This window comes from Lissotriton helveticus, chromosome 11, assembly GCF_964261635.1.
Source record: "Lissotriton helveticus chromosome 11, aLisHel1.1, whole genome shotgun sequence".
Taxonomy (NCBI): domain Eukaryota; kingdom Metazoa; phylum Chordata; class Amphibia; order Caudata; family Salamandridae; genus Lissotriton; species Lissotriton helveticus.
In genome coordinates, this window is record NC_136072.1 from 1,144,327,177 (window position 1) to 1,144,353,124 (window position 25,948).

At 45.5% G+C, this 25,948-nt stretch overlaps 1 protein-coding gene across 2 annotated transcripts in view; it reads right to left on the reverse strand.

Annotated features, from left to right (window-relative positions):
- Positions 1-25,948, reverse strand: part of CHFR (checkpoint with forkhead and ring finger domains) — a 234,947-nt gene that overhangs the window by 130,778 nt on the left and 78,221 nt on the right. For both annotated transcript variants that reach the window (XM_078667904.1, XM_078667903.1), the window contains exons 3-5: positions 22,431-22,530; positions 5,514-5,623; positions 44-103 (exon numbers count right to left, since the gene is read on the reverse strand). In XM_078667904.1, coding sequence (XP_078524030.1) covers positions 44-103; positions 5,514-5,623; positions 22,431-22,530 — 270 coding nt within the window. The remainder of the gene's footprint in view (positions 1-43; positions 104-5,513; positions 5,624-22,430; positions 22,531-25,948) is intronic.

Below are 25,948 nucleotides of genomic sequence, written 5' to 3' on the forward strand. Positions count from 1 at the left end.
TCTCAAACAGTACTGCAAGTGCAGTAATGAGTATCTTGCTTACCCAGTTGCTCCTGTGCAATCTCTGGTGTTGCATTCAAAGATTTATAGATGTAAGCCACATCTGTAGGAGGAGAGAAGGTACTTTAGCCAATACAGAATTACTTTAAAACATACTTTGCTACATCAACACATTTTAATTCTCTGTAAAGTGTTTTGGTGCACGGCAAAAGGACAGAGCAGGGTTTTTCTTGCAGGTAAAATATAGCTCACTCCGCTGCTGTTTCCACTGTCCTACTTTCAGTGAACAGTAGAGACCATGCAGAGTTCTTGAGATTACAGAAGAAGGGCAATGTTCTCAGGACCACCTGTTAGACCTACTTATGTTCTCTACTGTTCAGATTCTAAAAAGGGAAATATTGTCCCAAAAGTACAGCATTGAGTTCACCAGGAGTTAGCATGATCCCAGTCACAAAGTGTCAGCATTTTAACATGTATGTAATGAAAGAGGGAAAAAAGAGAAAAAAATGATTCACCAGTATCAATAGTTTGGGGACTTGAGACTTTTCTATATTAACTTTCACTGCCTCTCTTGCAGTGGTTGGACTTGAAAAAGCTTCTTGGTGTAGTACTATAACGTGCTGTTGTAAGTGATAACGTAGGGATTTAGTGGTGTCTTTTGTGTGTTGATGGGTATGCTGTGTGTGGAATATCCTATGTAGAATACTGTGTGCAATGTGTTCTTTGTGAAGGGCACAATGGGGATACTGTTTGATGGAGTCTATAGAATTACCGTGCAGTGTGTGATGAAGTGTGTGCGCAAGGGGATGCCATGAGTGTGGGCGACCTGCATTTTTATTAGAATACAGCATGCACTATAGAGTACTTAGTGAAGTGTGCATCATTACATGTACTGCTTTGAGGAGAATCAGTCTGTCATAAAATTAAATATTTGTTTTTTTAAATGTCAGCTATGATAATTCTCCAAAGCCCCCAAACTTCAAGATTTCGCTACCACCAACCCAGAGATCCACAGTGAGGGATTTGCTGTTAGGAACTCCACACAGTAAGCTCAGCATTGGCAGTGCAAAAATGGGTCAAATGGGAAAACCGATCAAAGTGCTGACTGACTTCTTGAACTGTTCAGGATTTTGGCAGAAGAAGCACACACCACATTTTTGCTGTTTGTTGTAATAGAACCCCTCTCACTATTAAAAATGTAGATTTTTCACAGGAAATGTATTAAGAAAGCCTCTGGACTGCAAGAACATATCACAAAGGTATTATTGGCGGGAGAGTAAAGGGGCTTTTAAATGAGTGTAGTAATTCAGGTGTTTGAGAAGAGAAAAGCAGGCGATTGGAGCTCAGGACATACAGGGATTGAATCAAAACGTTCTATGTAATGTGCTGTACCTTTCTAGAGCCTTAAATGATTTTGACGTAAAATGATGTAATATTTACGGTAAAGCAAAGCTCCTGTCATGCGAATAGGTGTAGATTCCTTTTATGAATAGAAGCAATCCAAATCTGAAGGAAACATTTGTGAAACTCTGTGGAGGTGGTTTTAATTTTTTTTAAACATAACACTTTGACTGTAACGGTCTCTAAGATGGTCATGAGGTGAGCTGAAAGCTATAAACAGGAGAATTTTAAGAATTTTTCGGGTGGCATGGTCGCATTCTAAGCAGACGGTGTGAAGGGCAATGTAAAGGCCAAGACTGCACACTACCCAAGGCTCTAGACTGCAGAGCATTACAGTCCTTTAGTGTAGCAGTGTTTTCTTTAAAGTACAAGAAAATCTGATGATTTGAGGAGTGAGCCATGCATTCAGGTCAGCGTTGTAACATCTGAAGAGAAGTTCTGGGAGTTGGGTCTTTTCCATGAATGCAATTATGAGAGGCAGGCGAATGTGGAGATCAACCCATAATTACTAGGGAGCCAAAAGAGTCAGCCCAGGGTGGACGAGATGTCCATATCTAGTGAGATCACTGGCAGAGGGCCTGAGAAAGCGATCGCCAATGAGTTCACTCTTTGGAGCCTCTGCTGCTGCCTGTAGAGTTAAAGGGAAGCCATGGCAGTGCCTGCAGTGCGGGTGACTCAAGCTCTCAGTTGGGTGATGGGGTGGAAGAGATGCAGGCTACAAAAGAGATCAGTCTGAACCACTGGAGATTCTGCAAGATGTCAATATGTACATGGACCTTAAATTCATGCAAAGCTGTGCAAAAACTATGGCGTTAGAAAGAGAACTCTCACTTGGAGTTTACAAGGATCTAGGGAACGCTCGTTAGGAGGACAAGATTGAGATCGGAGGGTAGCAGAGGCCCCAAAGAGTGGGTGAGATGAAGATGGTTTGGGTGTTCATGAAACGCCAGTGGAGGGTTTGCTGAGAGCATGTGGAGGTTTTCGCTGGGAGCTGGTAGAGGCTTTGCTGAGAACCCAAGAAGGTCACACTGAGAGCCGAAGGAGGCTTCAGCAAGAACCTGTGCAGTCTCAAAGTGGGTGGACTGCCAATGTATCAGTCTTGATGTCTGGTTTCCATGTAGTCGGTAGAGCTGTTATTTTGGAAATCCCAAGTAGAGGTGCCTTGTGCAGTTCAGATTTATTAGTGGTGAGGAGACGATCAATGGTCTCATTTCATCAAAGACAAATGTGGAGTTTTCTGGGTAGTCAGTGTTGCCACAAGTGGACCAATCAGTTTAACCACCAAGCTTAGTCCATATTACTTGCAGCTTAAGAGCATGACTTTCAAAGACCTCCTTAGAAAAGGCCATTATGCAGAGTTCAACACATCTTTTATGTCTAGTATCGAACAAGACCACTCTTTTGGCAGTTGCGGTTTGTTCTTTTGTCAACTTTCTTCTTCCTTCTTATGCTTATGCCATAGTTTATGTTTTCCTCTGCTAGATGGTGCCTATCATGGCTAGAGTAAGCTTGAATCACCATTTTCACTCCTAATCAGCATTTTTCACCATGATTTCAGTACGAGGACACTGATTTTGATTGTGCAAAGTTTCTTCCTTACTACATTGGGACATTCCTATGTCATTTCACACAATGGTGGTTTTCTCTTTGAAGCGTACAGGCCAGGCCAGCTTCCACATGCACGGTCTCCAATGATTAAAATGTGTAAGTGGTCGGCACTACTACTAATTTTTTGAGAAATTGAGATACAAGGAAGAAGCGAAAAATAGAAAAACAGTGACAAAGGGATCAAGCAGGAATTAAAGGAACGTGCAAGACTGAGATAAAGAGACAAAGTGCAGGATTGCAGAAGAAAGGAGTGTGAGGTGGAAGCAAGCTTAGGCTGTACTGGTATTAAGCAACCACTGCATTTGACGGCAATACGTCACTAAGAAAAATTTTAGGCCCTGCTCTTTTTTTTTTTTTAATAAGCAGTGGTCCCATAAGCTATCAGGATTGACACGTGAAGGCTCTTTACAGAAATAATAGTAAATGCATAAAAATGACTCTCAAAGAAAATGGTGGGTGTGAAAGTACAAAAAGTAGCCTGGCTCAGACACAAGGAAGAGAGGATGAAGCAGCAGCACCCTTTTGCCTCTACCCACCCCTGCACATACAAAAGGTTCAAGCGCTATAAACCTTTGTGCATTCGTTAATTGTCAGCTGAGACGGAAAACCCAAATTGGAGATCCTACCTCAAACTAGAATTACAAGTTAAAAACAGCCCTACTAGGATCCATAGCTACACATCAAAACAGTCCTAGAAGGGTCACGGAAACTCCATTAAAATATCTAACTTCAATACAGCTTTAAATCAGATAACAGCACATACACTGCCCTATTAGTCTCTGCATTCAAGCAACCATAGATAAAAAGACCCACAAGCGGCAAAAGGTAAACTGCGAGTAGCAGATTAGAAGTGGGAAAGATTAGAAGCTGAAGCAGGTATTGACTCACGGAGGAGAGATAATGAAAAATCCAATAAAAGAGATAAAGTAATTTACACCATTTTCCTTCTTCAGAATGGAATAGAAACTTAGAATATTGGTTCTGCTTTATAATTGGTTGCCATCCAGTAAAATACAAATTTAGAATTTAAACACAGAACTGGTCTGGGACTGCAATTGAACATCACAGTCGAGTCTGTTCATCCAGATTTTGGTGGAAGAAGAGCGGCTTCATTTGAAAAAGGAAAGTGACTTCACTCGCTGTAGTGGACGCTTTGAGCGTTTAGAGCACTAATAGTAGGTATGCCAGGTTGCAATTCTGAGCTGTAATAATTCTTATAGCTATTCAGGGTGCTGGGAATATGTCTGATAAAACCTAGGACAAGAAGTACCCAAAATGTGCTGGGGGCTTTTACTCTTGTTCCTGTTTCCTGGCAGTCTTAGCAAACAAAAATAAGTCAAGTAGCATAGACTTTTACGTTACTTTTAAGCAGGAACTGCACAAATTCAAGGGTTTAAGAGGATCTTTGTGGGTTTTGATGAGGAGTCTGGAGTGAAACGTAGGCTCTGTTGGGGGGATGGGGAGAGAGAAGGGTGTGGGGTGTGGAGGATGGAGGAGGTTATATTAGGCACTATCTCTAAGAGCCATTTGGGATAACAAGTAGGATCCACTGGGGGCTAGGAGACAAGACAGTGGAGGGGTTGGCACAGACACAGATCCTACAGGTGCTATGTGCAATGGTCCTTTGGGGGTATGTGCAAGGCAAACCACAGGCAGTCATTTTGTCAGGGACTATGTGCCAGTTTCCTTCATGGGCCTGGTAGCAGGCCTTCAGGCCTGGTAGGGTGCTGTGCACCAGGATCTGTTGGGGAGCTATGCATCAGTGCCTCAAAGGTATGTGATAGGGCCAATTGGGTGTTATGTGCCATGGTCCTTCAAGGGGCTATGCATTAGGGCCTATCTAGGGATACTTTATGCACCAGTGACTGTTGGGGGTGATTTCGAATCAGGGCCCATTGTGAGGGTTATGCACCAGGCCTGACAAGGGGGTGCATGTATATGCACCTGATTCAGAAAAGGGGGTGGTTATGGACACAGCATCTGAATTAATCAGAACACTCCTACCCAGTCAAAAGATCAGGGCTTGATCCATCACCGTTTTTTAGCTCACTGCACCATCCCAGCTCAGAACCTATGCAAATTAGTCCGACCCTGGCCCAGTGCATCATGGGAACAGGGCAGACCAAACTACCAAGCCAATTCTTTACTGGAAAGGAAACAAGCTTCCGGGGACCGGTTTCTGGCATTACAGCCGTCTTCGGCCCGGCTTGCTTGAATCCTGATGGTGCAGTGAGCAAGGGACTCATGTCTGAGCATACCCTTCCACTCCTGTATATGCACCTGGGCCCTTTGGTTGGGAGAAGAAAAGCGTTGTATTCATCAGAATCTGTTTGGAACACGCTGCCTCTTCAGAGGGGCTATGCACCAGGGTCATTGGTTATACACTAAATTAAGGGATAAAGCAGTCCATGGAGAGGAATGTGTGAGGATCTGTTAAAGGAAATGAATGGGTCTTAAAGGCGACCATATTTTGACTCTTCGCAAATATTGAAGAGCTGCCTTACCATGCTCTGGCTCGTGCTTCCTGTACACCACGTGGATGATATCCCCATTCTGCAGCGAGTACCTCTGCTTCTTCACAACCTTTAGCCTGTTTATCACCGTTCCATTGGTACTGTGGACAGAAAAGCAATGGTCACCAGATGAGCCTGCTGAAGAAGTGGACATGAAAATGTCTGCATTGGGCACATGTGTCCTATCAACAGCAACAAAGAGTTACAGATTGCATTCAAGGACCAGCAGGAATGCATTTAGGTAAAAAGACTTGACGAATATAAGTAATCAAATTCTGATGACAAATCTTCTGAATGTAAATATAATTAATTAAAAGTCAGGATCTTGCTTTCCCGCCACTTGTGGACCCTCACTCTCAAACCACCAGGTCATACACCTCACCACAATCCCCCAACCAAATGACGGGACCCAGGCTCCAATCCAGAGTGCAGACAGCTCTTTTCCCATGAAGCACGAAAGAACCTTTGTAGCTGCCACCTAATGCCCATCTCCGAGTGCCACAATTTTTTTTGTGAGATCAGAAATGTACAACAAGTCACTCAGATAGAGACTGTATACAAGAGATATCTGATCGGAAGATAACCAGGGCTGAACATTTGATCTACCACCTTGACAAGGAGGCAGTCCTGGACGCCTCCAAAAAGATAGCACTCGCAGACGCCTAAAGCAGATATGCTGCAGTCCTGAACCAGATGCGCTGCTTCAATTTTAGAGCATGCAAATCCAAAAACATCGAGAAAGAGACAAGTCTGGCAGACTCCTGGCTTGACTTGCCAGCCAGGACTCAAGCTCCAGGTCCACCTTTGAGATTACCTCATCCAACAGAGTCACCCATCACACCCCACAGCCTATCCTAGAAGTCTTCTTCACTTGTTATTTCTCGCTCTATGCCGCAACTCTGCGCCCTCCAGTGACCGAGATCAGCTCATTCGTTTCAGAGTGCCCCGTCACACCGTTCAGTAGAAAGAAGCTAGACAAATGTTTAACCACCCAAGAGATCAAGCAAGGCATTCCTACCCTGGCCAATGAATAAAACCCCCACTTACATGGTCTCCCAATTGAGTATAACAGCACATTTAGTTACCTCCTTGCCCCTTACCTGGCAGAGGAGGCCCTGCATGCCAGGGGCCTACTCCCTTCCCTATGTGAAACCGTCCTGACATCGCTCCTTAAGCCAGATTGGGATCTGACCCTCGTAGCGTTCTATTGCCTCATCGCAATACTGGGTATGGATTACAAAATCCTGGGAAAAGTACCACGTGAAGGATATGCCCAGATACTGCCGGACCTAGTCCACCCTGATAAAAATGGCTTCATCCCTGGGTGGAGCACCTCCCAAAATATATGTCGCCTCATTCACCTGATGGACCAGGACCCCATACGTGGCATGCCTTATTATTGATTTAGAAAAGGCATTTGACACCTTGGAACGGGACTGTTTCTTCCAGGTGTTGGCTACCCTGGGGGTAGGTGAGCGCCTCTGGACATGTGCGTGACTGTTGTACAAGACCCCCAAATCCAGAGTCTGACTGGGCCAGTTGATCTCCCTGCTATTCACAGCGGAGAGGTGCATGAGACAGGGCTTTCCCCCTGCTGTTCGCTCTCGCAAAGGAGCCTCTAGCCGCCCGGCTTCAGTTGAGGGGGGTCCAGAGGGATCCTTCTGGATGGCACAACCCACGCGGTCTCCCTCTACGTGGACAACCCACTCATTTAAATTCGAGACGTCCGTACAGACCCTTCCCTCATCTACATCACACTACATTCATTTGCACACATAACTGGATTGCGGGTCAACAGGGTGAAATCTTGCACGTCCTCCTTTGGGGGTTCTTTGTCTCGTATGGAGGTCCAACTGGGTGGACTGGAGTGGAAGTGTGACACCGTTCAATACCAGAGGATGCGATGATACCATTCCCCTGCAGACCTCTTCACGGACAACATACAGAGGACATTCCCAGCCCTAAAATCTCAGGTCCAGTTCTGGAAAACGCTCCCACTAGCCCCGACGGGCAAAATAGCAATTTCCAAAATGATCATGCTCCCGCCTACTTTATCACTTTGTTGACCTTCCCATTGTCACCCCCACACTCTTTCACAATCGGGATGCTCTGCTCAGAGTGCTCATCTGTGACAACAAACACTATTGCATAGCCCTACAAAAACTACAAGTCCCCTTAGAGCAGGGAGGACTAGGCACACCCTCGTTCGAGGCTTACTTTCTGGCAGCCGAACTTCAATTGGGATGGTGCAGTGCAACCTGGCTGAAAAGCGAGCAGATACAGGCACCTTCACTCCCACAGATCTCCAGGAGTTCCTGCTACCCTAGGAGGCACACCTTCGCTGGCTACTATCATCGCACACAAATGAATTTGGCAGGAGCTCTGACTTACTCGCCAAGTGGTCCCGTACGCCTTTCCCCTGCAGGGTTTCAACCTCCCCTCCCGGTCTCACTCATCCAGAGACCTTACACCCTGGCATGATTACTCTCTTGCCACTGTGGATGACCTATTATTCCTATATAGGCAACTCCTCACCATTGACCACTTAATCGATGACTGTGCCCTCACTTGGGGTCAATACCTGTAGTTTCACTAGATGCGGGACAGTCTCCATGCCCAATGGTCCGTAGTGCACATTGAGCTTCCCACACACTCAGTCATACAGACACTGCTAATCAAGTCAAGTCGAAATAACGTTATTCGGTGCCAAGCCCACAAAACTTTGACAAACAGACATTGCAATTTAAAATGTACATATCCTTATTAAATAAAATCATAGAAATGAAAACATCACCAACCATAAAATGTCATAATAATTAAGATTACACAGTAAAAAATGTTTTCCTTCCTATTTGTTTGCTATAATTCATAACGCTTTCTATAGGCCATTGCACTTTAATAAAATTTGAGACAAATAGCAGGAGTAGCCAATGATTGCAAATATAGGAACCCATCAAGATATGCACAAGGCCGGATATCCCTTAAGAGTGGTGTCAACAGTTTTCTCCTTGGTTCCTTGTAAAGCAAGCAAAATAGGATAAAGTGCAACATACTCTAGGTTGCCATATTGTCACAAGGACAAGAAATAAGTTTGTTGACACACCCAGGTTGTCTTGGGAATTGCACTAGAAAGTGCAAAGTGCCTAGACAAAGTCTGGTTAAAAAGAATTGTGTCTGTACATTACTAGTGAAAGTTAAATAAAATTGCTGTTTGGCAGTGAACGAGCAAATGGGACCAGTAGTCTCAGATTGCGTGTGGCTGCCCAGAAATAATGCACCTCTTTTATGATAGCCTTAGCGTTTGTGTGGATACTCGTTGGATTGTCAAAGTACTCTCCCAAGCCAATCTCAAAAAGCCTTTCCCTCACAAATCGAAGCCAGGGGGATTGAAAATACATGGTCCAAGTTGATGCAATCTTCAATCACCTCCCTAGAGAACAATAATTCCTCCTACAGCCAGATTTTAGCCCATAAGAGCAAAGGGGCAATGTCAATACGATCCTCTACATATTCCATCCCAAATTCTCTGTGACAAAAAAGTGTAGGGGCACTATTTGGGGCCATCAGTAGCCTTTTTATAAATTTATATTCCATAACTTGTAGAAGGCGCCTTTTATGGTGGCCCCAAATCCCTGCCCCGTAAGACGCAACAGATAAACATTATGCTTTGTATAGAGTAACTAACTCAGTCACCGGGTTGTGGCCCAGATTACAGGCAAAGGGCAAAAGCCCCTCCACAACCCTGCTTGTTTGCTGAACTCTTGCAATACACTGCTAATCATGGGAACGGAACGGCCGCTCATCATATGACTAAAAAGGGCAGTGAAGGAACATACAGGGACCACTTCACAAGTCTGAAAGGGATAGAGCCCTTAAATTTCCACATCGAGTCTCTCACAATGCCTGATTTCAGCGTATACAATTCACCGTATTCCATAGGGCATACCTCACACGGCATCAGCGCAACCGCTTCTTCCCCATGGCCCGCCTCAGCTACCCGCGCTACAAAGAGTTTTCGGCGGACATCCCTCACATGCTTTGGTCCTGTCCTAGCGTCTACACATACTGGCAGGCAATCTACGAGAAACTAAACGAGGTGGCGGACCTCCCGGACATAGACTTGAGGGAGGCTTGGGCCCTGGGAATATTCAAACATGGGAAGAGCGTAGTGGTCAGGGCATGCTTTGCCAGCCTTGCATCGTTCCTCGCTTAGCGAGCTATCACCCTTAACTGGTTATCGCCTCTCCCCCCCCCACCCCCCCCCCCCACCCCCGAACCCCTCCAGGTTGGAGGTTTGGTATGGGGCAGTGCAGCAGTGGGGGAGAGCAGAGGGAAAGGGCCTATGCTTTGGAGAGGTCTGGCATGTCCGCAGGCACCCCATCTCCCCTACATGAGACGCCCTCCTCGACCACTTCCTCAGACTCACTCGAAATGACACTACCTCCATGAATCCTGTGACATAGCCCCTTAAGAAGGTCACCTCCTTTACTGCGTCGGACCTGCCATGGCGTGACCCCTCCTGGGGCTCTCTCTCCTACCCTAGCCTTGCCAGTGCGGCGTGAAAAAGACCTATAGGAGCTCCATGCCCAGACACCGTCTACACCCTGCATCGAGCAACATCCTGGTCTCCAACCCTCCTCCCTGCCCTCTCCCGACTTTCTTGCCCCCCCCTCCTTGACGCAAGGTCTGCACATGCTACCAGTGAGCCATCCGTGTGACCAAGCTGCAACCTCCCCCCACTGCACACATAGGCCCATGTTCTGGACCCCTCATCCTCCTGTATGCTGCAGCTGTCGCATGGACACTCAAAAAGACGCTATGTAACTCTTGACTTGTTAAAAAAAAAATGTCAGGTATAGATAGAAGAGGAGAACAAGTGGGCCCAAGAAGACCATAAATACAGACTAATTTAACTTAAAATTACAGATTTTAATGCAGGTATAGATAGAAGAGGAGAACAAGTAGGCCCAAGAAGACCATAAATACAGACTAATTTAACTTAAAATTACAGATTTTAATGATAGCTTATATTTTACATTATAGATCTACATTAAAATCTACTTTTACCGCCCAATGAGTCTTCTTTTTGGGAAATTTTACGCCCTCATTGTGGGTTGCACATATCAGAATGAGAGATGCCAAGCAGTTTTTAGGTCTCGCCTGTCGATGCGCATGCGCATCGAGCAAGCGAGACTATAGGGGCTCATCGACTCTTTATCTAACTTGCAAGGAATCGTGGCGATTCCTTGCAGTGCCCGTGACTTTTAAGCTCAATGCGCATGTGCATTGAGCTTAAAAGCGCGTGCACAGCCGCCCGCATTCCTCCGACACCTTTGAAGTGAAGCTTAGCTTAGCTTAGCTTCACTTCAAAGGCCCGGCTTCTTCACACCCACATGCCGCTCTGCCCCGCTCCGCCCCCTCCCCTGAGTCATCCTGCCTGCCCTCGACGTTCCCCCCGCCCCCTCCCGCCACGCAATGCCGAGAGCTTGTTGAAGCTGCTGCTTTTATCCGTCTTCTGCCAGACTAGCACCTTTAGTTGTGATGTGGACAAGACGTGAACGTTTTATAATTTGCCATCCCCGGGCTTGAACACTAAATACTAGCGTCATATGCTCACGCAAAATATAAAAATAAAAAAGCTGCTGTTTAGGCTTTGTTTTCTTTACCTATGCTGCATAGTTTAACAGATAATCTACAGTGTGTTGTTAAAGCGCACAGGCTTTATGGGTATTGGTGACCAGCCTTCTGGTATTTTAGAAGAGGGTCCGTTCGTCTTCATCAGTGGTATAGTGTGTTTATAGCAAGTGCTATTAAGGATGTAAACACGGACTACAGGGTCCGCGTTTATACAAACAGACGACACCTTCTTATCTGCCGGTCCCGAAACCGAGCCCAGACAAAGCCCTGGAGACCACCCATGCATTGGATCCGAGTAGATTTGGCGTAGTGCTCTGAAAGAAGCGTGGGGTTTGTGATCAAATAAGACATTGCGAGAGCTCTCTTTTTTTCTGAATGCTGGTAAATCTGGTGGGCATAAGCAGACTATGTTTTTGAAAGTGCCGAGGAGAGCTTTGTGAGGAAGAAGAGGTAGATCAATTTGTGTGATTTAAAAAAATATATACATTTTGGTGCTTTCAGGAGGCTAGTGGGGTCCCATTAAGATAAACATCCGCCAATTACCGCTTTTTGGCATGACGGCCCTACCCTTGAATGGCCCCGGACAACTAATACCGAGCCTTAGTTTCTACTGTGGAAAAGAGAAAGGAAAGAACATAATTCTTTTCTCCTTCACTGACTATAGTCATGTGACTTCCTTTTTAGTGACTCACGGATAGGGTTGAAGGTGAATCATGGGTGATTCAGACTCAAAAAACCTACATTTTCACTTGTGGCAATCCATGTTACAGTGATCCGTCTGAGTATCCGTAGCACAGGATCTGTGTAATAAAAGAGGCTTTTCTCCTTTAGTCCAGCACCCAGCTTAAAACCTGCCCGCTTTTTAGGAATGCGCTCGATGAGTAATTCAGGATATGACTAAATATGAGTCTTCCCAACCCTCCTCTTCTCTCAGCCCTACTACTGCTCCTTCAGAAAAGTGTTTTTTTTTCAGCAACGTTTTGATGTTGCCGAACATCGCCATATTTTCCTAAGAACTCACATGGCAACTAAAGAGGGGGAGGGGACCCACCCACCATGCCTGGCAGTGGGGGTTGGGGTATTGCTCTTCAGACTGATGATAAACACACTCCCAATTGAAACAAAAAAAATGTCTCCGCTCACCCTCTGCCCTGTTGTATAATCTAAATTCTATGGCTTTATACTCACCGAGCAAAAACCCATGTGCCGTCTCTCTTGTGCCCATAATAAACAAGCGCATTTCCCCGTCGCAGGAAAAAGGGGTCGATTGCAGCGAAGGACAGACTGCTAATTAATTTTAGGCTTGCACTCCGATTGTGTTCCATATTTCTCTCATAGATATGATCACAAAAAGGCGTCTCTTTAAACATTTATTCCTGTATTTGAGGGATATAAGGTTTTGCCTTTCAGTCCGTCATAAAACGTGTATAAAGGACGTTACTCAAAGCTTAATATTAAGGCTTGTGTTACGTCAGCCATTTTCTTAAAAGAAAAAAAATACACGTGGCTATGAGCTACTTTTGTTTTTTTTCATTTCCAACCGTTTTTAGATTAGACCTCTAGAACCGTTTCAGTGTTTTTTTTTTAATTAGTTTAGGTGTTCTATTTGATTGTTTTACCAAGCCGCCTAGTTCTAAACACGATTTAATTAAAACAAATCTGACATGGAAAACAGGGTTATGTCACACTGGTAAAACGGAATCACAAATACAAAATTGAACCTCAGTATTGCACAATAAATGCTTGGAAAGAATTAGATGTTTCGAAATTTATAACATGGGATACTAGGCTAAGTATAACCGCAATTCAAGTACACCAGAAGTTAAATTGTGTTTTTAGAGTGTAGTGCCTAAGCTAGCACTATTGTTTGTTTCTTAAGAATAGAATAAAAGACACACAAAGACGCTCTGATAATGAATAGCCCTTTCTCCATATTTTTAGTAAGCATCCACGCTACAGAATGCCCAAATGATCAGTATAGGGGCCTCGCATTTCAGTGAAAGCTGAAATTATACCTTGTTGCATGCCTTATGATAAAGAATAAAACACGTTCCAATTTTCCTCCTACAATTGGTGAATTGCCACAGCTCCCTTCGTATGTAAATATTTTCGTTCATTATTTTGGAGAAATCCTTTTCTAGTTTAAGACTAATATTTTTTTTCTTTTAGTGGTATTTTTTCCTTTTATTCGCCGTTTTACTTGTTTTTTCTTTTTTAAGGCTTTCATCCATTTTGGTGTACCGTTTTTGCCTCTACTTTTGAGAGTGTGTGTTGCAGGTGCCCAGGACAACCTCATTGCTGCATTGTAGCAGATACCTAGCATTGGTGTATGACTAATTAACTCTACCCCTCTTTCCTGAATAGCAACCCCTTGAAGACGAAGTTTTACCACTGCTAGACTTGTATTAAGGGGACAGCAGCGCCTCCTAGCTGTGGGCGATAGTCGCCTTTTATAAAACAGAGGACAGACTCGACACTGCCTGCAGGAGCCCATGGATGTCTGGTCGGCCATTGCAACGTCTTCCTTTTATTAATGGTTCACCCTCAACCCCTCACCCTCACTCACCCTCACTCACCCTCACCCTCACTTACCCTCAACCCTTCACCCTCAAACCCTCACTCACCCTCACCCTCACTCACCCTCAACCCCTCAGCATCACACTCACTCACCCTCACCCTCACTCACCCTCAACCCCTCACCTACCCTCACCCTCAACCACTCACCCTCACCCTCACTCACCCTCAACACCTCACTCGCCCTCACCCTCACTCACCCTCAACACCTCAACCTCAACCCCTCACCCTCACTCACCCTCACCCACCCTCACTCACCCTCACTCTCACTCACCCTCAACCCCTCACTCACCCTCAACCCCTCACCCTCACCCACCCTCAACCCCTCACCCTAACTCACACTCACCCTCACTCACACTCACCCTCACTCACCCTCACTCTCACTCACCCTCACTCACCCTCACTCTCACTCACCCTCAACCCCTCACTCACCCTCACTCACTCACCCTCACTCACCCTCACCCACCCTCACCCACCCTCACTCTCACTCTCACTCACCCTCACCCTCACTCACCCTCAACCCCTCACCCTCACACAGTGCAATAGGTCTCGGAGCATTTGAGTTAAAGCTTTTACATTTGTTTATGGCTTTTTTTCTTTGTAATTCTTTAGCATTGCCTACAGGAAACAAAAATGCTAAAGATTTACAAAAAAAACCCATAAACAATTCTAAAAGCACTAACTCTAATGCTGCGAGACCTATTGCATTTCCAATGCTTGTTGTTTTTGTCCCACTTTCCTCCTGTCTGCCCTCAAAGCTAAGAATAGGGAGCTCATGTCCTCACACACAATTGCTTGAGGAACAAGCATTTACAATGCAACGGTCTCGCCTTTGCAAAAGTTAGAGCTATTGGCATTGTAAATGTCACTTTTTATTTATGTGTTGGTTTTGAGAGCAGATAAATAAATGGCATTGTCATTTACAATGCCAATACCTTAATCTCTCGCAAATACGAGACCTATTGCATTGCATTTCGTTGCTTGTGCAAGAAAAGTGTGGGGTGCAGGACGAGATACAACAGGATGCATGCATATTCCTCTAAAAAGAAAAGCAATAGTGCTGGAGTTTGACTTCACTAAGTGTGAGGGGGTAGCGGAAGAGGTGCGGGTATCCTCCACGGGAGTGGGGTGGGGGGATAATTGTGCAGATATTCGTTTCTGGACTCTCTGGGATATATATGCCATTCGAAAGGAGGCTCAGATGCTTAAATGTTAAAGCCTGCATGGGCCGTGACCACCTTATTCAGCTGTTGGGGGTGTCTGAGACACCCCTCCGCCATGGCATAATGTTTTTTCGACCAACAGGTGGGAACTGGAAGGGGTGGTTCATGAGCTGGGGTGGGTGGGTGTCAGGCCTTCTCTGCCAGGGCCTCCCTTAGCTGTGACCTCCTCGTCCAGGAGCACGTGCACTCTCAGGCCCCCTCCTCCGGCAGTGAAGGGGGAGCTGAGGCCTTTCCACTGCCTCAGACCTGCAGGAAGGCAGCTGCTCCCACCAGCTGCATGGGAGATGTTTTCAGATTTCTGAAGTCTGTGGCCTTGTGCCCGGGAAAGGCTCTCGTGGCGAAGAGAGACCGGGAGACTGTTGGAGGGAAGTGTGCTGCCGAAGTGGGTCTGAGGTAGCCACCGGGAGTGAAGATGGGGCGAGGAAGAGAACTCACGATGAAGGGAGGCAGCCGCAGGGTGACATGTTCGCTGGATGAGGGGAACCCACAGGGTGTAAGAGATGTTGAGGCGGCAGTAGGGGCAGGGGATAGGATATATTGGCTAAGAAAGATAGACTATGCGGTACAGGCAAGAGGGTGAAAGAAAGATGGTATGGCTAGGCACCGGCAGCTTAGCAGATGTAAAATAAATCACGTCACTTTTTGCCTCTTTCCTCAGATTGATTTAAGCATGGCAACATTTTCAAAGACCCCCAAAAAAACGACGTTAACAATTTGCACAGATTTATACGCTGTTCTTTATTGGGCCCAGTATCACCAACAACTTTAAGAGTGGGGAGAAGCTGAGATTTTTAAAAACAAGCATTTTCGATATTGTCAATAACACAGTAGTGTTTAGAAGATGGGACACTTTGCTGAAGCACGCTATGACCCGCATGAATTGTTTAAAACAAAAAATATCTTATTATTGCCATGATGTGGCGAGCACTCATCAAAGGTAGGAAGGGAAGCTTTGAAATCTTTAATTCCCTGTCGAAACCGAACGTTGTGGCTATGGAGTCTTCTGTAATTATGGAACAGCACAGAGAGTTTCAAACCTTTTTCGCATACATGCCCCCTGGACATTCGAGAGCGAATTAAAGACTAGTTTGTTGTCTCACCAGCTTAAGAAATGGGTACGCGTCTCTCTGCAGGCCATGATCAGCAGGGGGGGGGGGGGCGCCCTGACTTGGGCGCCTAGGGAGGAGACAGTGTTTAGCTTGATCACAGGGTTAGAAGAGGGAGGGGGCCATCCGAGGAAGGGAATATGTCAGATGGGGAGAGCAGGGAGGACCTGCTATGGCCTATGGGGCAGACGGGCGAGTTGTGTCGGTGCGGGGTGGACGGGGGCTGCTCCGCCAGGCACTGCAGAATAAGTGGTCCTCAGCTAGTGTCGCACTGCCCCTCCCTCCCCCTTTGGTGAACTCTGGCTGGGGGAGGGGGGATTTGTTGGCGCCGTGGGTCTGGCGAGGTCGCAGCGCGACTGTGGTGGGAGGGAGAAAGGGCGTGCAAGCGGGAGTGTGGGGGCACTGGTTTGGGCGCCTAGGGAAGAGGCAGCATTTGGTTTGGTCACGGGGTTAGAGGAGGGAGTCACTATATAGTCAATAAAGGAATGTTACCAAGTTATATTTTATATTTAGAGTAGTATCTGCTGAGTAAAGTAACCCACAGATACTCATTAAGGCATCTGCAGTCTCACATGCGCAGGGAGTAAATGGGGAGAAAGCAGGGCAGCGGGCTGGTACAAGACGCAGCACGAGTCAGGGGAGGCTGCAACTCACCAGCGGCAGTCAGGCGGGGTTCACCGCAGACTTGGCGGGACCCGGCACAGCTACAATCTTCGCCGCATAGCGGCCGCCGCAGGAAGGCGCAGGACAACGCTCAGATGACGGAGCAGGCGAAGCTCCAGCAGACACTGCCGCCATAGGTCCTTGCACAAGAGTACACCCTCGTCAGACTTTGTACGTACAGATAGTGTTTGTTTACGTTACCGTGTGCCTTCCCACTGCTGTCGTTAACAGGTTTTAATCCTCAGAACAAGGTGCCGTGAAACACGACTTCTCTATTAAAACAAGCGCTCGGAACAAGCGCTCAGCATGACGTTGACTTTCCTCTTTTAGAGCCGTCCCACTTGGACGGGCTCGGCATGACCTGTTGCTGTGGTATAAGCTTTATTATCTTCTTTATGGGGCGAAACAGATGGCCCCATAAAGAAGATAAGAAAGCTTTTACCACAGCAGTAAGTCAAGGAACCCAGTCTGAAAAGGACGGGGCTTAAAGAGAAAGAAGTACGTCACTGGGACCTCTTCTCCATTGGCTGGCCACCGTTTAGCATGAACGGTGACGCCAACCAATGGAAAATATGGCGGGGGTTAAAACCTCGCTAGTGAAAATACCTCAATCTCATTAAATCTCACCACCGAGACCGCGCTCGTGCGCAGCCTACGCTAGCCGACACCTAAAAACTGGAACAACTGACGCAAAGAAAAAAACACTGATTAAGAAGAAATTAATGCAGAAAACAATGCAAAATCGAGCACAAACACTATTGACACCCACTACTTAGACTCGAATGATGTGATGGGTGTTTTAATCAGAAATAAAAATACAGATACATGAATGAAATAATCATGCTCACTAGAGGTAAACCAAAACTGTTCTAAGCACTACTGTAACGTGGAGCAACAGTTCAATTCTACTTGAAAGCCTAAACTTGCCCCTCCAAAATCCCTATAGTGACAGAGGTGAGAATCAAAAGAGAGGACTTCTTTGTCTCACCCTTCTCTGAGATAAACTGCTCTTTGTTTCACATGGCATCTAGAAAGCTCTGATGCGTCTAAAATCAGATAAACAGCGGCTGGTGATATACACCTACTAACATATAGCTTAATTACAACGCCGACATTCTGGGTCTCTTTCATTGCAATCAATAAGGCCATGGACATAAAAAATTCGATTCTGATACAAGAGACATGGGAGTAGGCAGAAAATTAAAATGTCCCCCACTTTGAGCCAAAGCGGTCATGGTGCTAAGCAAGTCATCGCGACCCTCCCCTGAAGAGCTCTCTTGTCTCTTCCATCCAAGCATCTATCCATTCATTCTATCATCCTTCCATCCACCCACTGTTATCCATTTCACTTTTACATTTTGTCATTCATTCTTTCCTCCATCATTCAGTCTTTCACAATTCTGTCAGTCTATTTATCCATCCACCCATGACTGATTGATTTAAAAAGTATAAAGCTCTTGGTTACTCCGAACAGTGTCCCCGCACTAGGAAATTATCCGCCAAGCCCTGCAGAAAGAAGAAACTATTTACATTTGTTTTAAAAACCAGGCCTCACGTTTTTTCCGAAAATTCGGTTCTGAACTTTCCTTCCTCAGGTCTAATGGAAAGGTATTCCAGAGCTTGGGGTAAAGGGGGCTAAAGGAGCGACCACCCATCCGAGCTCTCTTCACCCTTAGAACTGCTGCAAGCCCTGTTTCAGCAGGTCTGAGACATCTGCTAGGTCTATTGGGCTTGATCAATGCCTGAGGTTAGCAGGGGCATTTGTTGTTTAAGATTTTATGGCAAAAACAAAGAGCCTTGAGGGATCTCTTTTACGGATCAGGAGCCAGTGAAGTTTAGTACGTGCAGGACCTGGAGACGTGCGTCTGGGGATGTCCAGCAGAAAACGTGCCTCTGCGTTTTGTACCTTTGGAGAATTTTTAGCCTGCCTTGGGTAGCGCCCAAGAACAGTGCAAAACAATAGTCTAATCTAGAAACATGAAGCACCTGAATCACTGCCTTTCTGGCAGCTTCTGAAAGAAGACCTCCGATCTTGAGTAGCATTTTCAAAATGCCAAAGCAGACACTCACCCAAGATTAAATATCTGGTTATCAAACATGAGGGGTTGTCAAACCAGAATCCAAGATTCTATACTTTTTGTTTTGTGATTGATTCTGGGACTAAAGTATCCTACCACCATGTCGTGGACCAGATAGATGGCTGTTTCCCCAGAATGAGTACCTCCGTTTTCTCAGCATTTAATTTGAGACACAAATGGTCCATCCATTCTGCTAGGCTGACTAGACAAGTTTGAAAACAAGCTGCAGAGGTACCATCATCCTGTGTCAGGGTGAAAATAAGGTGTGTGTCAATGTTGAGGACACAATTTTAATGCCATGACATTTAATCACATCAGCAAGGATGCGCATATACAGATTAAAAAGTGTCTGGCTCAGAGCTGAGCCATGCAGAACCCTCCGTAGAACAGGACTGTTGGCCCACCCGAAAAGTGTGATTCTGGAGGAAACAAATCAGCCATTTTAAGGCTAGGTCTGGAACACCGCATGACCACAACTGTTCGACTAGAAGGCGGTGGGAGATGGTGTTGAAAGCTGCACTTAAATCTAGCATGATCAGTGCTGCAGTTTTGCCTTCATCGGCGAGGAGTCAGAGATTCGGATGCCAGCAGCAGAGCACAATCGGTATTATACAAAGCTCAGGACTTTGGCTTGGTTGGAAAATGTTTTGCCATCCTTAAGATGATAACAAAGTTTCTGCCCCTATTGTCGCTGGACCACAGAAGAGTAACGGTGCAGGCACTGATAGGTTCCCGCCTTGACTACATCAACGTACTGTATCTGGGCCTTCCAGAATTTCTCCTTTCACTCCTGCAAGTTGTCCAAAACTCTGCCGCGCGAGCCATTTTCGGCCTCACTAGGAGAGCCAGTGCCAGTACTCTGCTCAAATCCCTCCACTGGCTCCCAATCAGAAAGCATATTGTTTTCAAGGCGTTGACAATGGCCTTTAAAGCGTTGCACGGCTTGGGTGCCAGGTACCTTCGGAAACGGTTGACTTTTTACCAACCTTCCAGATCACTTGGATCTTCCACCTTGGCCTTAGCCGCCGTACCAGCGATTCGGCGCGCCCGGTGTGGCGGACGCTCCTTTAAATGCCTTGCTCCTCAGTTGTGGAACCCCTTTCCCTTAGAACCAATGGCAATTTGTTGGCCTTCAAGAGGGATCTCAAGACTCTGCTCTTCTCTCAGTAAGTGCTTCTGCTCTCCTTTTTTCGGTGCCACTGAGGATCTTAAAGCGCCGGGACACTCTTCGGAGTAGCTGAGCGCTATAAAAATCCCCCCTATAACATAACATAACATAACATATACTGGGGATGAAACCCTGATTGGGTCTCGTGTAGCAAGTAATTTGCCTCGATGTAACTCATCAGCTGTTGATCGATGTGCTTTTCCACCACTTTAGAGAACAAGCATTTGCAATGCAATAGGTCTCGCATTTACGAGTTTCGTAAATGTGACACCTATTGGGTTGCAAATGATTGTTTGTAAAAATGCCCATGCAGCGCTTTAACTTTAATGTCAGACACACCCCTTTCTTTAGACAAGCCGTATCTAAAGAAAGGGGTGTGGCTGCCATTACAGTGAAAGCACGGTCTTGTGCGCTTTTTTAAAAAAAAGCATTTTTTTGTCAAGCTGACAAAAAAAGTGCCACACTTTCACTTTAATGGCACCCACGCCCCTTTCCTTAGACTCGCTCGTTTAAGGTAAGGGGCGCGGGTGCCATTAAAGTGTAAGTGCGGCATGGGGCAATTTAAACAAGCGGCTAGAGTTGGTTGGAGCACTCAAGTTTCACAGTACCATGTGCGAGTAGCTCAGCCCCTTCTGTTTTTTTCCTTGCATTACGAGCTGTTGATGGATGGAAAGGGGCCAGCACAGAGCTCTGGACAGTTCCCTGCTCGGTGTCCTAAGATAACGCTCACACGCTCGTGCTCCTGCCACTGGGCTGTTCATTTCACACGAGGCTTCTGCACGTGCATTTATCATAGTGGCTCTTTAGTAATGGGGCATTTTGTTCAGCTTCGGGGTGCTTTTTTAGCCTTAGAACATCATCACTGCTGATGCCAGGGAAGTCTGAAAGACCCACCTATAGCAGGCATGTTAAACCCGTTACACGAAATAGAAATAGTGCTCGGAGAATGTAATTAAAGCCTTCCTAGCAACAACACAAGTAACAGGGAGTGTCGCCATGAGAAGTAACAAAATGAGACAAGGTACTAAGGCGGGACTACTAAGCCTTTTGACCAATGAACAGCCACAGTTTGCATTGGAAAATGACAAAAGCCAATGAAAATTATGGGCGGGGCTTCAAGTTAATATTCCAATACAGCATGGCTCGCAGAGCAGCGCATGCACTGCCCAGGCTCGACCTAAAAACGGAAGCAGGGAGATGGGCCTGAAATTTTCAAGTTCAGCCGGATCCAGAGTTGGCTTCTTCAATAGGGGCACCACTGCTGCACGTTTCCACTTCTGAAGAACTTGGCCTGTCTTAAAAGATTGATTAAGTAGGTCGCATAGTCTAGGTAGTATAGCCTCCAATCCCTGCTCAAGCATCGAGGGTGGGGCTGGGTCACGTAGAGAGCCTGATTTCACTTTGAGTGCCAGCATACGCAATTCTGGTATAGAATATCGGCGCTAAGGAACCCGCTGGTGGGATTAGATCGCGCAGGCCAGGTTTCAGGGTAGAGAGTCTCTCTGGCTTCTTTAGGAAAAGCTTCATATATCTTGGCAATTTTGTCTGGAAAAAAATTAAATGGGCGATCACATTACATTTCTCCACTGAGAGAGCGATATCAGGAGAGACACGCCCTAAGGAGGACAAGTATTTCACTATATGAAAATGTTTGTGTGGTGAGTTCTGAGCGTGCTCAATCTTATGAGCATAATATTGGCTTCGTATGAGCCTAATCTGTTTGTAGTAGATCTTCCATCCATAATCAAAACTATTCAATGGTCTCCATACCTATCCATCAAACCTATCCATACATCCTTTCAGTCATCCATCACTCCACCCACCCTTTTGTCATCCTGCACATATGACACAGCAAAGACCATTGACAGGATTGAGCTCATTTCATTATTCCCATTCACCTACCCTTTTACTCAGCCGGGCACCCACCCACTCACCCATCCAACAATCCATCCATCAATCCATCAATCCATCAATCCTTTCCCTCAGCCACCATTGCATCCTTTCCCTCAGCCACCATTGCATCCTTTCCCTCAGCCACCCATCCTTTCACTCAGCCATCCACCCTTTCACCCATCCACCCTTTCACTCATTCATCCACCCTATCACTCATCTATCCATCTATCCTATCACACATCCATCGTTACACTCATCTTTTCACTCATTCATTTTGCCATTCCTCTATCCACTCTTTCACTCATTCATCTATCCATTTTCTCATCCATCCACACATCCTTTCACTCCATCCTTCTTCCTTTTCACACATCCATCCTTTCACTCAGCCAGCTACTCTTCCGCCCATCCATCATCCATCCATTTACCCTTTCACTCATCTATATGTTTTTACACATCCTCATGAGCTTTCGATGATTCCAGCGGACAGCTATAACTTCATTAGGGAGCCCTTGGACTGTAAGCAGTAAAGTTATAATAAGGTCTGTGAAACTGCACATTGATATTACCTCGTGTCCTCCAATGATACAAGTCCTGATTCTTCATCTACAGTAATTTTGCAGTGGTCTCCGGATACCAGTTTGTTCCCAGGAAAGGACAGGTCACAGGCTGGATACAGAAAAAAAAACAGAAAAAAAATATTTATAAAAACAACAAAAAAACATTGATGAATCAATATTTAATATGTTTCACATAAAAGCAACACATTGATAGGCATTACAATGATGTTTTTTGAAAGGCAGTTCAATGATTTTATTTTTAAGACAGTGCAATGTTTAACATTGGGCATGAACTTCTTTTAATGGTACTGCATCGTCTACTCTTCCTTTCAAAATGTGAATGCCGCAACCGAAAGACGAGGGAAAGGACTACACCAAGAAAAAAAGAACGGATATTAATAGATTTTGGAAGAATACGATTTATGTTGTGTGATGGGGTTTTGGAAGCCTTCCTGGAATATTAGGATATAGAAATGATGGCCCCATCAAAGTTTGAGGGGCAAACATAGATCTCCTCTAGATTTTATTTGGGTATGGTCTCGCTTCAGCCAACTAAATCACTTTAAGATCTATTTATACAAACAGCTCTCCTTGCAGGCCTTGAAGTGCCACAAAATCAGAAGTATGTAGATCACAGTCGTGACAGGGGCGTGCAAGCAGCAAAAGCTTGACTGATCAACTTTCCGGTCTGCTCTGTAAACAAAAACTAGGGAAACTGGAGAAGCAGCCGAACTTTAATTAGACTTCCTGGCCTCCACCCGCCTCCACATATTATTGTGCAAACAAACATACAACACAGTGATCTTATTTAACAACTGGGCACGCCAACACATATACACCACATCCCATCACAACACCACCATCTCACAACGTACCCTAATTAGCAAACACACCTTCTCACACCCATCCCAACGCAATATACATGCGTAGGATAATTTGAAATAACAAACTAACCAAAAAGTGCACTGAGAAAAGTAAAAGACTGGTTGATTGAAGGAACATCTGCACTAAATACGATCGAATAATTTTACACAACAGCATGTGTCACATTACACAAAAATGCATAATTTACACCTATTCCAAATGCATGCTAGTGCACACTGCAACACAGAATCATAAAAACACATACAGGGATTGCTGCTTTCAGAACGCCAACGCCACACACACAGAGTTCTGCACTCACTTTCCACAAACCTTCAATCAGAATATCTCGCGAACTTGCCCATGCGGTCGCGGCCATCTTGTTTCACTTGTCCCGCCCGCTCGCGATGCGTGTTTCCTGTTCGCAAACGCAGATGTCCGATGGCGCGTCCGAATGACGCATTCATGATCGCACACTCTTGTGGGATCGCGCAGCCATGCAACCAAAATCGCGTAGCGCACGCAAACGGATAGGAAAACACGTCAGCGAACGCAGCGATCCCGGTAATTCACTCCCGCGCACACAAACTCACATTTTGAAAGCGCGAACAAGGAAAACATTCCGCTATGCCGTGGATGGCAGGATTTTTGACAATTCTGCATTATCCGTGGAACGCAGATTTGCCAAAATTCTGCAAATTCCCACAGCGGAGCGGAATTTACCACCCAGGCCACATTTTTATAGGGCTATAACAGTATTTTTTTTTAAATACTCTGTTGTACATCGTTAACTAAAGCCGTTAACGATGCACACAGAGACTAGCTAGTTAGTATCATTAAAACAAATATTGCAAAATGGGAAATCCCACCTGTTGTCCTATATCGATCCCACGTGGCTCCATTTTCCTTCCTAACCAAATGTCTGCACTGGGCAGCAGCCTGCCACCTCCTGCCATGCAGCCCTCTAGATAGGTCAAGCATTGCCAAAGCCAATAGGTCTGGTGTTGGCTACAAATATTTTTGATTACTAGATCAAATCCTGAAAGTTTTATGCCAGAAAAATAAGCTGTCAAAATAAGTCTGTCCAAACAATTTCTGTATACAATTACGGCAGTGACAAGCGTAAATCCATGCAGATTCACAAATATCCCCAACCTAAAACTGTAATACCAACTTGGCATAATCAGTATAAGGGACAACAAGCATTTGCAATGCAATAGGTCTCGTATTTATGCACGTTTGAGCTAATGCCATTGTAAATGACAATGTCTTTTATTCAGGTTTTAGTTTTTAAAACATAAATAAAAGGCATTGTCATTTACAAAGCCAATAACTTAAACTCGCATAAATGCGAGACCTATTGCATTGCAAATGCTTGTTTCAAATATATGCACTGCAGCACAGGCTGCTGTGCAACACAACTTACAAAAACGCTCTATGACAAGGTCAACGATGGACACGTCATAATTTTTTTCTTGACATTAAGTCATGTTGCACAGCAGCTGTGCATCATGCCTTAGAAAACATTGACAAAGCTAATAGATCTCACATAGGTAAGATTAATTGGCATTGCTATTGCTTGTTTTATTTATTTACCTACATTGTTCAGGTGTGGTACGTACAGTTTTTAGACTGCTCTTAACAGCAGAGCCCAGACAAAGTATAATTTTGGGACCTTACCAGCGGTAAAGTGGCACTCACTCATAAACACACTAAGACATTTCACATATAAGGAAACTTAAGTCTTGGCAACTATGGAAATCCAGAAAACCATACATACCGTCAAGCCACACTCAACTACCTGGTATTCAGGTATGCATAGCGCTGCAAACTTGAGTGGAAGAGGAAGAGCGATGATACGTGCACTCCGGAACTTCTTGGGTTGCGGCCATCTTGCAGTGACTTCATGGTACAAACGGATGAACGAAATTGTCGCGAAATCACATATTATTGCCAGCTATTCCTTCTAACGTTTTAGAAGCATAATTAAAATTAAATCAGTAGACGAATTTTTGGAGAGAAAAATTGTTCCGTTTTTAATTACATTTCGTTGCTGCATTGAAAAATCGTCAATTTGAGCAGAGAACAATCATGTTCATTATAAACTTGGATGTTTTGCTATACTGTTCCAATCTAGTAAAAGGCAGGCTAGAATACGCTACCACCCAAAGATGGCGGCAGAGCCATCAGAAATAGACGACAGACTGCGGCAGACGTGTCCGTCTTTTACTTCTATCGCCGCCTTCTCCCTCACCGTTCCTGCACATGATCGGTGAGCCAGTTCACAGAGGCCTCGGTTTCCTCTTCCGAGCGCCCGGGCAGCGCTGAGACCGCTGCCCCTCGTGGGGTGAGTGGGCCAGCTTTCTTTGTAGAGTGCGGGAGGGAGTGAGTTGGCTGTTGTATTGTCAATAGGACTGTCTGCTTTGAGGCCCGAAGCACCGCCCACCGGGTTATGAATTACTTACCTGAATGCAAGAGCCGGTTCTATATCTGGCCGTATTGACAACCCACAAGGTGTCCCGAAGACACCTCGGTACACAAAAGACACAGCACCATGCAGTCTCCAAACATTTTTTCAGGGAAAGGCCCTTCACCTGACCCGGTAGTGTTTGTTGGGGTGGGGAAGTGGTGGGCCCTCGAAAGGCATGACCTGGATCTTTCCACGG